This window comes from Anarhichas minor, unplaced genomic scaffold (assembly GCF_050575085.1).
Source record: "Anarhichas minor isolate MPS153535 unplaced genomic scaffold, ASM5057508v1 ptg000136l, whole genome shotgun sequence".
Classification (NCBI taxonomy): Eukaryota; Metazoa; Chordata; class Actinopteri; order Perciformes; family Anarhichadidae; genus Anarhichas; species Anarhichas minor.
Genome location: NW_027466582.1, coordinates 2,403,413 through 2,418,822, shown reverse-complemented (window position 1 = coordinate 2,418,822; position 15,410 = coordinate 2,403,413). Strand labels below are relative to the sequence as shown.

Genomic DNA, 15,410 nt, shown 5'->3' with positions numbered 1-15,410 from the left:
GATGCATAAACCTTTTTCCAGCTCCATAACATTCTGGTGTGCATCCCCACTGGGGCTACAGGGGGCTTAAAAGATCCCAGTTCACTTCCATGATGGAGCTCAAGGCTGCTCCCGACGGGAATCCCTGTTGCTGACGAAGCACCTACTTTATCCCCCCCATCTGTCTTTCACATCGATCCTCTCCTTTACCCATGACATGTTTGTTCTCTCTCTCCCCACATTGCCTTCTGTTCTTTCTTATCCTCTCTCTCTGGAGTTCACTCTCTCCTCAGAAGGCAGGAGGGGAAAAGGAGGAATGGAGTAAAAAGGAGGAAGACAGTAGGGGAGCCAGAGAGAGCCAAAGTGTATGTAGCACACAGCGGGTAATGATCCGCAGCATTTTTCATCATGATGAAGGCTGCAGGGGTGTTGACACACGGAGGGTTAGCAGAAGTGTGTGGATAGATGAATGCTTGAAAAGAGACGAGAGAGCTAAATGTACAAAGAGAAGAGCAACTATAAAACAAAACCGGACAGCTGTTCTGCTAGCATGATCAATTCTGAGCTGCAGACAGACCTAAAAGAAAAAAAAGTAAAAAGTCTTTTGTCAGACTGCCGAGCTCCGTGCTGTTGCTACATCTTTATCTCAATTTTCTAAAGATGAAAATCCCCTCTGCAGGTATTAAAGTGAGATGGCAATAAAACACAGCGTGAGTGTGAAAAACTCTTCATCTAATCCACATAAAAACTGCTGAGACGCCTTCGCGAATTACAACCGTCTACAACTACAAGGGTAAAGAAGTAATGTCAACGTCCTGCGTTAGGAAAAATGTTTAGAAATGACAATCCGGACAGAAATGTACACACTAAAGTCAAAATGGTGATCACTGATTGAGGGTAAAACAGAGCATGAGATGGTCAGGCGGATTGGTGAGGCGTCAGCAGTGATGCTCGAGCTTCAGGACGTCCCGGGACGGGATAGGAGTCAAATATGGTACAAATTGAGTGGCGATGACAATGACTGCACACAGTTCTTATTAAACCCCTTTGACAACATAAGAGCGCCATGGCATTCACCATACTGGTATGTCACGGTGAAGGGGGAGCTGAGGCTGAGCTTGAAGGCAAAGCTCTCAATTCACCACTCCATCTACATTCAGCAACTCCTCCTGGGAACTGAAAGGAGTCAGTCGAGGTGGTCCGGCCATCTGATGGGGATGCATCTCTGTGGAGGTGTTCCAGCACGTCCGACTGGGAGGATGGACACCACAGGGCACGCTGGAGGGATCTCATCCCATCTGGCTCGGGAATGCCTCGGGATTCCCCCAAAAATGAGCTGGAGGATGTGGCTACGGAGACGGACGAGTGGGCTACCGAACTGAATGTTTTACATCCACTGAGGAGAAATGACCAGTGATGTTAAAAGTGCACTGCTTTAAGAGTTGTGTACAAGAGCTCCATTGAAAGACGATAAATGATCATAAAGACTAACCGCTGAGCTCTGGTTCATATCAAAGCCTGCTACGATTACATTATCCACTTATTGTTTATGACCGTGACCTCGGTATCGCCCGTTGTGTTTGTTTACTTAAAAATGTCCCCAACATATTCAGCCAACATGGTGCCAGAACAAACAGGAGAGCTTCTCTTACCATCGTAAGACCTGAGCATGTGCAGGCAAGACTCATTGTCTCATTCCAATTCAAATATTACCAAGTAATAAAAGCAAATAGCTCTTTGACAGGGTGTATTTGTATTATTATGCTATTCTATCATATCAGTGGCATAAAATGACAATAATATCCGTCGCAAAGAAGTTATCGTGACGGGCATATTCATACCATTTACAACACTCCGTTGTGTGATGTACAACGCCTCGGAACCGCACACCCTGAAGAGCAAAATGACGGGACACTATATCTCACTCTAACTGCAGTTGCGTCACACTTTAAATCACACGTTCGAGCCATTTCCATCGGTCCTCCGCCGTGGAGGAAGTCGATGTAACGGAGTGAGCGTCTGCCGAGGGAGGGAGGGAGGCTGTGTAGTTGGACCACAGCCTGTGGTGTCAGCTTTGGCTGGGGAGGGATGCTGCCTCTTCCCTGCTGCGGTCTGGAGCGGAGACAGCAGCTGTCACTGTGTTCTCTGTGCCAGAGAGTGAAACAACACTTCCAGAGATCGCCAAAATCACTTGAAGCGCCATCGACTGCAGCGCGCGTGTGTGTGTGCCGTAAAAAAATGTAACCAAAACTCCACTGGGCCACTTTGAGACGAGAGATAAGCATCATTTGACAAAACAAATGAAATGCGAAATAGGTCAAATTTATAGACGAGACAAAACTGCTTAACATGCACACTGCCTCAGCAGAAATTCACTCACTCAGCAAATAATCTGCAGATCGTACGCTCAGTGGGAAACGCGAGGCCCGGTTTCAGTGGGCAGAAACTTCAAAGCTGCTCGTTATCACACTCGTAGTACAGCTGAGAGCATGTATTTATGTAAACAGTCCATTTATGTATTTATGTGGTAACAGCACAGCGTCAAGAGACTTGGAACCAAAATAACCAGAATCACCGTTAATGGAAACGACTGAAGGATTCATTGAACAGCAGGCTTATCAAAACTAGTAAATATAATAATATAACAATATTAATAATGTCATTGTTGAACATCTAGGCCGGTCCTTTGTCATTGCCAGTGTGGGAACAACACAGAAGGAGGCACAGCGTGTGGTACAGGTAGAGTGGTTTGGGGAAGTTAAGAAGAAGAACTGATTAACAAGTGTAATGGAGTAATTCCACAACAAACTAGCAGCGCAAGACACTGAAATGGGGAAGAACAGCCAGGACAAAGCCGACGTAGCCCGAGGACAGCGTTGATATGCTCACACTGGCTCCATATTGACTTGGGCACACCATTTGTCCCATCACGAGCTCCCCGATACTCCAGGCTACACGCTATGTGTTCAATGACCAAAGAAAAGGTAAATTTAATGAAAAGAAGTAATTGCCAATCCTACGTGGTTTCAGCCACCTAGCATGTAATGAACAGCAATCTGCCATGAGACACTTTCATATTGCTAATCACCAAACACGGTGGAGGGAAGGGAAGCAAAACGCCTTGAAGAATGTTAAGAGTCGCAGGGAAATATCAAACTCATAATACAAAGAATGGCAGGGAAAGAAAGATAGAAACGCAAGTAAAAAATTGAAAAGAGTGTCAACTACAACTCCGGGGGTTAAAAAAAAGAGCTTCGGCCTCAGTGGGTTTAACAGCCCCGGTGCCTCAGACATAATGAGCAAACCACAGAGAAAGAATCACCCCAAGGGCCTAGCTCTCCTTGTAGCATAGCAGGGCCGAGGCCTTGCAAAAACAGCAGCCCCACACACACACACACACAAAGAGACAGAAATAAAGACCTGCACATTCTGCACAGGCATATTGTAATGGTGTGCGTGTGTGTGTGTGTGTGTGTGTGTCCTGGGTTGAAGACATCGGGCTGCCAACCCCGAGATCTAATTAAAGCCCTTCTGTTGCCCGACTAGAGACCCTCTTCTTTATGTTGACCCGTCTCTCCCCCCTCCTCCAATTCCTTCCATTTCCCCTCAAACCCTCCCTCACAGCCTAACCCACACCGGGTGGCCTGACTCTGCTTTGGCTTGCAGAGAGAGAATAATAAATTCAAGGGGAAGGATGAAGGAGCAGGGGTGGGGATGCCCGTGGTGAAAAGTGGGGAGCGGGATAAATGACAAGAAAAGGCAGATGGAGCCAAAATAGATAAAAACTCGATGGGAGCCGCTGACCTCGACTGTGACACCCTGCGTGGGTCTGCACTAGGGCTCCCCAGTATGAGAGAAAGGAAGACAGCCTTTGAATCATGCCTCCAATACCATATTTAAAAAAGGACATCAAGGTAACACTCTCCTCTCTCATATAATGGAAGCAATTCCACCAACAGCTGTACGTAATCATAAAAGAACATGGGCCCGGGCCTCCGGGTAAATCGGAAAATGTCAGCTCGGGTGTGTGTACATCGTGTTCCTACCTCTTCTGACAGCTGCGAGTAGTGAGTCTCAGCAGTGGCGAGGATGAGGATGGGGCTGAAAGAGGGCACATCCTGCAGCAGGGTGAGGAAGGTGCTCTTCACGGTGTCACTCACCGTGTCCCACCACTCAGAGATGTGCGGCATGAACACCACGCTGGGCACGCTCCGACGGGCCTCCCGGAAAACCTGCAGCCACACGCATAGGTCAAGCACACATCGCTGCCTTAATCTGAATAAGAGAAGAGCTATAGTGCAAATTATTAAAAACCTAAAAGCCAATAAGTTGCTTAGTCTCTCCAGGTTTCCACCACCTGTGCAACAGATGGCCTTGCGTGAGGAATCTGCGTGTGTGTGTGTGTGTGTGTGTGTGTGTGTGTGTGTTACCTGAGCACAGGACTCCTCTGGCGTCTTAGCGCTGACGGAGTAGAGAGTGGGCAAATCCAGCCGGTGCACCGGCAGCTTGTCCAGGTGGTGCAGCAAGGCGGGGGCCACGTGGGAGCTCTGCCCTGAGCCGGGGGCCCCGGCCAGCATCAGACGAGGCCGGTATGCCGTGGGCTGTTGGAGGGCAGAGCTGGAAGCAGATGGGGGGGGTGGTGAGCATAACATCCATCGCCTTTCCATCACCGACCAGCTCATAGCTCGGTTTTGTTAATGTGCTTCAGTAAGCTGATGTCGGAGTGTAAAGCTGCAGTTGATACCAACTTAACAACCTGTGAATGTAACTTTTACTGGGAAACCACCTCAGTACATGTAGACAACACGAGCAACATTCTAGATATAGTCACACAGCTTTCTGTCAGTCTGAAACATTTTCAAGGACAAAATGGTCGAGACACCAAAATGAGAGCAATCAGAACACAATGAAGACAGATTTGTGTCGCTTCTGAGCAACAATGAACTCTTTGAGCTGAACCCTGTGCTCGAGTGCTGTAGTTGGAACAGAAAAGAGAAAAGGACAATGAGCCAGACGCACGTTAAAGCTTCTTACAGCATCCACCATATCATGTGGAAGGCTTCCCTCGTGTGCCCGTCAGCAGCAGCACAGTGGGTGTTTGTACGCCACACGTGTATTTCTACTTCCCGTTTTAGAAGTGATGGCGTCTCGATGTTACACGTAACTCGTGATGCGTGTTATGTGCAACACTTCCTGCAGGACACATGTAATTGGAACTCCTGGAGATTTGTGTGAGCTTCTGTTGTGGCACAGGTGTCCGATAACAAGTTAACCAAACCCTGCTTTGTTTCTACATCTGGAAATCGATCAATCTACACGTTTGCCGTGAGGATTTTCTTTCGTATACCACTGTAGCAGAAAAAAGCTTCAGCCTTCTGTACGACCTAAAAACTAGACGCTTGATAGCTTCATTGTTAAATGCTTCCAGTAAATGAAAGGTCATCTGGTTCCTTCACCTCTCTCCCTTTCTGAATAGATACAGCCATTGCATTTCTGATTTCAGAATTGCCTTCTCTCTCTTCACTTTCATCTCCTCCTGTGATCTAGAGACACTATTTGTTGCTCCATATTGATGACTTTTATGGGAAATAGAAGCGTTATATCTTAATTAGGACGTTTCCCTCTACTAGCACGTAAACTGTACTTCTAAAGCTCACTAGGTCATCTGTATTCTGTAGAAACATGTTCTGTGTCTGCTTGGTATTTTGGCATTCAAATTCTAGACAGAAAACATTTAGTAAAAATTATTTTCAATGAATGAAATGTTCTGTGTTTCCTGCGGACTCACGAGGAGAAGTGGAGGAAGGGTCTGTGCGTTGCAGAAGAGGAGGGCGGCTGACTCTTTGGGGATGCAGCAGGCTGGACTTCATAGATGGAGGCAGAGCGCTCCTCATTGTCATCGTCGCTGTACAAGTGGTCTTCAAGCAGCTGATTGTCACTGCCTGGCACACAGAGAGAGAGAGAGAAACGCTGCTCATACAGCCGTGCATATGAGGCAAACTAAGCTTTCCTCAGGTTATTTAGGACCATGGCGGCAAATGCATTTAAAAGTTTGTCTCCACAAAGTTTAATCCTCGAAGCGGCCCTATCACTGACATTAATGAGGTCATTTAACAGAAAAAGTGACAATAAAAAAAACAGAGCTGGCTTATTAGGCGAGATGTAATGGGCATTTAAAGCGATACAGCACCCTGGGAACCGTAGGTCATTATTGGGTGCAACTCCCGTAAGCAATCTCCCACTGGTCAAGTGCTGCACTGTGGCTAATCTGTTGTAAACACTTGTGTTGACTGGAGTGGGAGTTGAGGTATTCAAGTGCAAGCAGGATGACTGGTTATCCAATCTCTGTGCCATCACCTCTGCATTCTCTGGGGGAGTGTTTCATCACACTTTAGGTTCAGCGTGTGAGGGTGGTACAGAGCATTTTGGTAATAAGGTGAGGGGGGAAATAAACAATCAAATGCTACAGAAAAAGCACACTAACAAGTGAGACGGGTGGCAAGGGAGAAGAGAGCAAGAGAGCCGACGTGGGAGAAGCAGCTGCCGGCGGTAGGAAAGTGAAAACAAATGAAACCATGGGCACCTGGACCCAGATCCCTACCGTGTGTGTTGTCCCTGTCAGTGCACTGAGCGTGGGGGAAGACTCGGAGCAGAGCTTTCAGCACCAAAGAGAAAGAGCTGGCCAGCAGGGGCCTGAGGGTGGGGGACAGGGCTCGGCCGGGGGGGGCCAGGGCCCTCTGGGAGGCTGGCACGATTGTCGTAATGGCTTTGCTGAAGTCGGCGGGCCCTAAGACGATGGAGGCGACGTCCAGGCTCAGCTTGACGCTGCTGCCATAGATCTGAGGGTAGCGGCGGCGCAACGCCGCCAAGGCTGCCTCTGTGCAAAGTGCTTTGATGTCAGCACCGCAGTAGCCTGGGAGCCAACCACACACACACACAGGTTAGTTATTGATTTGTTTAAATTGTCAAATGTGGGATTTAATAATAACCGACACTTGTACAACAAAAGGTGGCATACGGTCTCTTACCGACACATTTTTCTGCTAGTTCATCTACAAATGGCTCGGCCAGTTTGGGATTCCACTCCCGTGTGTGAATCTCCAAGATGTGCTTTCTGGCCTTGTGGTGGACAAAAGGAAAAGAGACACAAAGAGAACAGAGAAGGCGGAGTCAGCAGACTAACAAGAACAGCATGTCAAAGAAACACCGGCTCAACTGCCATAGTGGCCTCCACTACGAGCAAACAATGTAAAAACAAGAAATAGAGTCGATGAGTGAGGCATGACAAACCACATCAGAAATATCATAATTAAAAGAACATGTGTTACTCACTGTTACTCTATCTAGATCTGATAACAGCAAGAGAAAAATCAAAAAGGAATCAAGTGCAGGAGTGAGCTTTCTGCACAACACGCCCTTCGTTTCATTGCCTCCACAGGACTCTGCTCTGATGAGCAGGCGTTAAGAACAAAGTGGGCTTTGTCGAGAATCAAGGGCAACAGTTTTCATCATCTTTCATCACTGAGCCAGATTTCACAAGGGGTTCTCTTTCTTTGGGCATCACGAGAGCGAGCTGAATTCGAATGTGGAGAGCGGATCGCCGTTTGCACAAGAGCAAGGATTTGAGATCCGTACTGGTGAGCTTAACCGGTCTCTGATTACCAACGATCCCACGGTGCGGCGGCTGGTCAGCCCGGCTCGATGGAGAGGAGTCACCTACACGGAGCTGTTCGTCTGACTCACTGTCACATTTAACATGTGAGGAAAAACAAGTCCACTCAAGTGCGAGATTAAAGCGTAAAGCATCGCAATACATCTTCATAGAATTATTTTTAATTTTCCAGACACATAATGAGCATCTGCTTTGCCATTTGCTTATTGGATCAGAACATCTAACAGCGAGGAAAGAACCGTGGAGGAGACTCTTAAGAGCCAGAGGGCTGCTTGTACTCATTTCACCGCACGACTCTTACGAGTAAAACACCATTTACTTCTGCAATGTATCCAGCAACCAGCTGGGCGTGCATGTGGCCGTGTACAGCGCTGTATGTACATTAACTTCTCCTTACACAGAATATTGCATTCAGATTCTGTGGTGCAACAATATCCTAAAACCATTGTGCACGTTGGACTTACGCAATCGTCTAGGTATGCAAATAAAATAATTCTTTCTCCTTCAATGAAAGGATCCATCTAATGAAAATCAATGCAGTGACAACAAGACGTTGCATGTGTAGTTTGGGTGAATGAACACGTGTTCAGTGAACACGATATCGACGGCGCCTCACCTTCTTGTCGGGCAGGTTGAACAGAAACTCCCGGTCAAAGCGTCCAGGCCTCCTGAGTGCCGGGTCGATAGAGTCAAGTCTGTTTGTAGCACCGATGACCACTATCTCCCCACGACTGTCCAAGCCATCCATCAAGGCCAGCAGAGTGGAAACTATGGAGCTAGACGCAGGGGGGGGGGGGGGGGGGCAATGTAAGTACATGTTTACAGCACAAATACTGAGACAATATTGACAAGACTCGTGAGTCGGTAGTGTCCAAATAAACAAGACATTATTCCTGCAAATACAGCACAGAGCTGGTCTATCAAACACGCATATTGAACAAAACAGTGAGGGGCAAATATATCAACACTTCTATTTCCATGTTGAGGAGAGCTCCATGCATGTGTTTACCCAGCATGGCAGCAGGAGGGCATTTAGAGACGCAAGTTTTGAATAAACTTCCGTCCAGAATTACATTTCACAGTAACAAATATTCCATTCTCTAGACGGCAAACATTTCCATAAGGATAAACTGCACGCTGTGCTTGCATAATAGTACACCTCCTCACCTGCAGTTCATGCTGAATAAGTAAGAAATGAAATAGACGGTAACTCAAATGAACAAATATGAACTCAAGTGTCATCCGAATGAAGACAATTTCTTTCTAAATCAAAGCTGCAGTGCCGTGACCGTAGTCAAGAGCAAGAAAACCTGCACCACCTATTGGCAAGGAACATACCAGCAGCAGCAGTTCAGGCCTGCAGAGGCACGCAGGCCAACGTGCACACAAGGAAAAGCAGTTTTTGAGAGTTTCGCCGCTGTGGGGTAGCGTTCAGGTGTTCTTAATCAGCCTTACCTGTGGATCTGGTCCTGCCTGCTGGAGCGAACAGGAGCCAAACCATCGATCTCATCAAAGAAAATGATGGATGGCCTCATCAGGTAAGCCTGACCAGAAGCATACACAAGACAAAGGTCAAACCATTAGAAAAAAACAGCACGCTCATTGAAAAATAACTAAGCTAGCTGGGTTCTGTTTACTTAAATAGGTTTTCTCAACAATGTGACGATATTAAGTCGCAATAGCTGAGCTGAAAATATTCTGTGGTTACACGGACAGTGTCCAGTTCATCCCTTTCCACCTCACCAGTGTGCCTCACCTGGTCAAAGAGCAGGCGGAGCTGGCGTTCAGATTCCCCGACCCACTTGCTGAGGCAGTCGGCTCCTTTCCTCATGAAGAAGGAAACCTTCTTGTCTCCCTGGCTACACTCGTTGGCCAGCGCCCGCGCTACCAGGGTCTTTCCGGTCCCTGGAGGGCCGTAGAACAAACACCCTCTACGAAGGGAAGGGAGAGGAGATGGAAACCGTGTTCATTTGATAATGGCGAAAAGTAAGCCACTTTCATATCTGGCATCTGTGCACCAACACAAGCATGAAAATGCCCTCATGAAAGTGACATAAATACATAAACACATTGGAGTTGTTCTCACCTGGGAGGCTGAATCTTAAACCTCTCAAAGATCTCAGGATAAAGCAGTGGGAACACTACCATCTCCTTCAGAGACTGAATGTGATTACTGAGGCCACCCACGTTGTCAAATTTCACCTGAAGAGAAAACACATTTGTAACCGATGAAAACTCTCCATTCAAAGAGTAATTGTCTCATAAAAAAAGGCTAAAACTGTGTTTTAACGCGGTGTGTATTAGTGTTTCCACTCACTGAGCTATCGAGGTTCATGGGGTCCACATCAGCCAAGCTGGCACCCACTTTGGCCCGATCACGCAGAACCCCACTCGACAGGTCTTCTGAAGTCAGGTTCATGGGCAAACACCTGTGGAGAAAAATAGGAATGACAAGTATTTTAATAGACCCAGATCTCAATTATTTTAAAGTTCCTTCCAAAAAAAAATACCAGAAAAGTGTTTCAAAGCAAATAGAAATTAGAGGAAGATTAAAAAGAGGCTGCAGGGTTCACCTGTTCCTGGCTCGGGTCATGCTTTTGCTTTTTCTCCGCTCAAAGCGCTCTTCATCAGAAGACGAGGTGGTGTCACTGCTGTGAATGGCATGTTTCTTTACTCTGGCGTGGTGAGACAATCTAGTATCAGTATCACACCGTCACATTCCTGACTCAGCAGAGACCAATGACACCTTTTTTATAACCACAGCTCAGTTCATTAGTGGAGGCAGTAAAAAAAGGCCGCTCATGAGTTACACGTTGTGAGGCGTTTAGTGTCAGACTGGACCGGGACTTTTCATTTCTACCAACCTTATATGGCTTCTTCTCGCTGGGGATCTGTGGGTGTCAAAAAGTGAGGGGTTGCTCTGTTTTCTGTTCACAGGTTCTGAGAAAGTGAACACAAAGCGACTGGTTATCAGAAGAACAAGCCTTAAGAACAGTTTCAAACATGATTAAACGGAGAACAGCTCAACAAAATGTGTGTACAAAAGATCAGCAATTACCAATAGGCGGTGCCTCATATCTCTGCACGGTCTTTCGCTGCCTCAGGTTGTACGGTCTGTCATCCTCCTCCCCTGCCTCTTCTGCTTCATCCCCTTCATCATCCTCATCCTCAGCATCCTCCTCCTCTTCCTGGCCGTGAGAATCTGACAGTCACAAAACGCAGTTTCAAGCTTCAAATACTTAAATTAAAGTCCACTTTAAAATCGACTCTAGATTGTTTAGCGTTGATGAATTCAGGTAAAATAAAGGTGGTTCATTGGGTTTCCGTGATCTCTCTCTCTCTCTCTCTCTCGCTCCACTGATTCATGAGTGTAACATTAGTGGGAACCTGACCTCCAGTCCCTTCCTCCTCTTCATCCTCCTGCTGCTCATTTTTGCTCAGGACTTTGTGGTGTGTAGGCATGCTGAAAGTGCTCCTGCGCATGGACTTCCTGCGCTTCACCCGAGAATACATGTCCATGTTTTCCTAAAAGATAAAAACACGGAGCCTTTACACTATCACGTTTATTCACATAAGATCATCCGGCAGTGGTACTGTACTCTTCTAGCTCTGGGCCGTGTGGTGCAGCAGCGCCGCTCTCACCTCCTCAGTGTCTCCGGTCCACATGCGGAGTCGCTCCACCTCACGGTTCTGCCTGATGCTGCTGATGTTGTCCATCTCCTGAAGGACAGCCTCAGCAGTGCTGCACACACACACACACACACACACACAGAGAGAGAACAAAAAAAGAATATAACAAACTGAAGGCGCCTTTACAGAAGACACACATGGGTAAACAATTCTCATCTCATAGAGGTACACGATCTACGGCGTCTACAGTGCAGTTTTGGACAGACAGTAAAGTCTTTCTTATTCTAATTGTAAAGAATGACTATGATGGTGAAATGCTGACCATCATCTCTAATTGGAGGGTATTCACATGCATATTAAGAGAACAGGAGTGTAGGAGTTGTAGCCCTGACTATACTGCTGCACTGTTCAGAAGTTAGGGATACTCTGTATAAAACTGACGTATTAATGTCCAAATACTTAAAGTAGATTGTGCCGTATATACTGTTGGTAAGCTTTGTGAAGGAAGCAGACCTGGACAACAATTTCATAAAAATAAAATCTAAGTATAAGGAGTCCAACTCAATATGTTCCAAGATGAATCTTCCACTTCCAGTTTCTCTTGTGTTGGAAACAATATTGCAAAGAAAGGCCGTGTCAGCAGAGCGCCTGGTAGCTTACCTGTTGACCAGCTGGTCAAACAGCAGGCTCTGATTGAGGTGTTCAAATTTGCTCTTCTTCCCCCGGCAGCTCCTCTTCAGCTCCACGTGGCCGTTCATGTGAGAGTGATCTCCACCTCCACTCTGCTCACTCCTGTGACTCATATGGGCTGCAGCATTGACAAAACTTGAATTAGAGACCAACTTCTTCAATTGTATGCCTCTCAAACTATACGTTCAATGTATGGCTTTCAAATAAAAAGGGAGAAATTTAAAGAGAAGTGCATTACCGTGTCCATTTTGCATTATGCGAGAGGACAACCTAGAAATAGAACAACAAAACAAAGTCAAAAAATTTGGATTAATCACAGTAAGGTTGGTTGGGAGCTCACGTTTAAGTTCGTCCGATTGCAATTCATGACATGAGAAGAATGAACTCTGACTCAGCGGCAACAAATAGCGGTCTAGAGAAAGTGCTGCTTATTCAAACTTTGTCTGAACTTATTTCTGCTAAAGACTTTGTGTAGCAATGCACTAGCCTATCGTAGTGGTGCACAAAAATTATGCAACCCCATTCAGAGATACTCATGATGAGCGAAACGAAGGCCAGCAGCTGACCTGGTGCGGTAGGTGGGAATTTCCCAGCTGACCCTCTGGCCCTTAGTCTGTGGGGACGGGGAGGTATCGCTGGAGCTTGGCTCGGAGGCAGTCTGTCGCCGCGTCCGCTTGGAAGGGGGAGCCAGCCGCGGGCTGCTGGGACTGCTCACATCACTACTGGCCTCCTTCTGTTGAACAAACAAGGATCACACAAAAAAATGACAATCAGAACAAGCATGCAACAGAAAATAAAACAGAGGAGGCCTCGTCATATACCGTGACAGCCCTTGACAATTATTTTGCATAAAACATTCACCCCCGTCAATCACCGTGTGAAGCCAGAATATTAAGCAAATAACAGGCAAGCATGAACAAACTGCTCCAGTAACAAATCAACTCCACGTCGACATAAAAGACGAGTATAATGATGAGACAAGACGCCTCGCACCAAACTCCTCGTCGACCTATTCCCCGAATCACAACAGAGCGCCATCCAGACATGTGCCCTTGATCCTCAAGCCCTTCACAGCTCAACTTCCCCTCCGATATGAGAGCATATCTCACTGTTGTCATAGGAAACTGTCTGCAATGCCTGCAGAGACGGTCAGTCTGTCTGACAGACTGACTGACTGGATAGACGCAGCAGTGCATAAAGTACGAACAGCTGTGGCCTGATGGGTGCACCTTGGAAGTCATTTAAAAACATTTCCCAAACATCGTCAATCTGGACACAGAAAATTGAGGGAAATGGTTGAGCATTAAGTGTGCAAAAACAATCAATATTATTGGGAAATAGCATCGTGAACGTGTTAGGTGCACCACTCTAAAGCCTGTTAATCACAGATCGCATTATCACCTGTCAACAGTGCAGCCAGGAATAACTCGAAAGTCTAAACCCTCGCCAAACAGCCCATTAAAACTCGAGAATGTGCCATTGATCATCTATAATTTATCTGATCAGAGTTCGTCTGTGTCAAGTGCTGCAATACCCGTAAGTAATGCCGCGACACGAGACCCTCTGGCCTTGCGTAATCTCAATGTTTACATTTTGAGACAAAGGCTGTCATGCTGTGCTTGTAGGTCACGCGACCACAGTGAAAACATAAGCTATTAATTTAGTGTACATTTCGAATAACCACAAAGATAGCACTAAATGTGCATTTTTAAAAAACACTTTTTTTTGTAAAAGCCCGCTGCATCCGGGTCTTTTGGGGGGCATTCACAACAGGAAAGTTCACAAAGTTCAGACTTGCTTAATACGGGACTCGAGACAGTCAACTGTTTTGAACCCGGGACTCCCTTCCCCCACTGTAAGCTAGCTGCCGAGCTAGCCACGCTAGCTTCACTTGAAGCTTTTGTCTCTTCACATTTTAGAAAAATAAACTACGCCAATGCGTCCGGGACGGCCACGTAAAGACGTGCCGATAGCCTCGTGACAAAACCACAGTTGTCTTTATTTAGAGATATTTGTGGAGACAATGGTGCAAACAAGTCAGTCGGGCTAAAAATTGCCAAACACAAAGGGAACTCAACTTAGAGCTAGCCAGGAGCTAACATCGCTAGCTTGTAATTTGACAAGCTTGTGCAACAACGTTCAGTGCGGGTGACACGCGCAGGAATCGCTGCATTGAAGTCCTTTATTGTGTATCTGCGTGACTGGGTGGGTGTCAAGTGTCAACACTTCCCGTGCTTTGCCGTGAATAATACATTGTGTGGAGCACCTTTGAGGCCACAGGCTACAGGCTACCTAGCGGAGCTAGCTAGCGCTCGCCGGTGCAAAAGAAAAGAAACCCGGCTTACATGTTCCTCAGAGTTTCGCTCGGTTCTTGACGACGACCTAGTCCTCGAGGAGATGAAGGGACCGCTCCCCGGCCGGGAGCTTTTCCTTGTGTTCACCATGTTTAGTTTAGTAACGTTCGTTTCTCCTTTTGCCTAACCCTCACTGGATCTCCTTTAGCCGGCTCCAAAGACTGCCTCAGTGAGCGCAGCATCGAGGCGCCATTTCTTTATCTCTCGCTCTCTCTCTTTCTCTCTCTCGCTCTCTCTCTCTTCCTGTCTGTCTCTCTCTCTCTCTCTCTCTGAAGTGGATGTAGGTCTGTTTGTCAGGTGCATTCATTTTCGCTGACTGGACTACTGCCACACACAAACTAGTATCATATACTTACTATACAAATATCACAAGGACCATAATAATCAACAGAAACAAAATGTTATTTACAGGAGAAACATGTCCAGTGAATACTAGTGATACTGAATTCCATATAGTAAATTAAAGTCTATCAACTAATCAGGCTACTATTTAAGCACAATAAATCACTGAAGGAATATTTAAAGAGAAAGAAAAAGTGAGGAAAAAGTAAATATGACGTTTGTAAGCTTGAGTACACAGTGTACCCTTCAGATGAACAGCAGTGGGACGGGTCTGAAGCAAACCAGATGGAAGTGGGCAGACTCCAAGTTATGTGAAGAAAAAGTTCTTCTTCTTCACAAAGAGAACATTACGTACAACGAATCAGTCACCTTTGTAACGTGTAGAAAGTTAACATCAGAAAGTTTGTGATCAAAACTATGCAAACATGTAAAACCTGGAGCGGGGTCATTCGCTCCAGAACTGTGGAGATGATAATAAAAACATCATCAAATATATTTTGCAAGATAACTAAAGATTAAATATCAAACTTTTAAAGTTCTTTACTATAAACATAATGCATGTTGTCAGAGTTATTGAAATAATGACCATCATTGTCCTCTCTTCTTGTTTTCAGTGTCGCTCCTCGCCTTGTTCTCCACACACCATTTGGTTCCCACATTATTATATAATGACAATATTAAATATAATATCCATCAGGCAGAATTAAACTGGTTGAACCTACAAAGAACCAGTATGTTTTGTT

The 15,410-nt window shown here is 46.1% G+C and overlaps 1 protein-coding gene across 7 annotated transcripts in view; it reads right to left on the bottom strand.

Moving 5' to 3' along the window:
• The window catches only part of atad2b (ATPase family AAA domain containing 2B), a 59,455-nt gene extending 44,886 nt beyond the window's left edge, over positions 1-14,569 (bottom strand). For 6 of the 7 annotated variants that reach the window (XR_012951605.1, XR_012951606.1, XM_076084833.1 and 3 more), the window contains exons 1-19: positions 14,317-14,569; positions 12,538-12,704; positions 12,210-12,241; positions 11,942-12,089; positions 11,294-11,393; positions 11,044-11,176; positions 10,710-10,853; positions 10,516-10,591; positions 10,225-10,326; positions 9,969-10,080; positions 9,738-9,853; positions 9,408-9,582; positions 9,107-9,195; positions 8,268-8,427; positions 7,008-7,098; positions 6,581-6,892; positions 5,768-5,921; positions 4,410-4,596; positions 4,026-4,211 (exon numbers count right to left, since the gene is read on the bottom strand). Coding sequence is in view for 5 of the 7 variants with exons in the window: in XM_076084833.1 (XP_075940948.1) it covers positions 4,026-4,211; positions 4,410-4,596; positions 5,768-5,921; positions 6,581-6,892; positions 7,008-7,098; positions 8,268-8,427; positions 9,107-9,195; positions 9,408-9,582; positions 9,738-9,853; positions 9,969-10,080; positions 10,225-10,326; positions 10,516-10,591; positions 10,710-10,853; positions 11,044-11,176; positions 11,294-11,393; positions 11,942-12,089; positions 12,210-12,241; positions 12,538-12,704; positions 14,317-14,415 (2,583 nt within the window). In the remaining 2 variants the exon portion in view is untranslated. The remainder of the gene's footprint in view (positions 1-4,025; positions 4,212-4,409; positions 4,597-5,767; positions 5,922-6,580; positions 6,893-7,007; positions 7,099-8,267; positions 8,428-9,106; positions 9,196-9,407; positions 9,583-9,737; positions 9,854-9,968; positions 10,081-10,224; positions 10,327-10,515; positions 10,592-10,709; positions 10,854-11,043; positions 11,177-11,293; positions 11,394-11,941; positions 12,090-12,209; positions 12,242-12,537; positions 12,705-14,316) is intronic. The other variant, XM_076084834.1, reaches the window with a different exon arrangement.
• Positions 14,570-15,410: the final 841 nt, after the last annotated feature.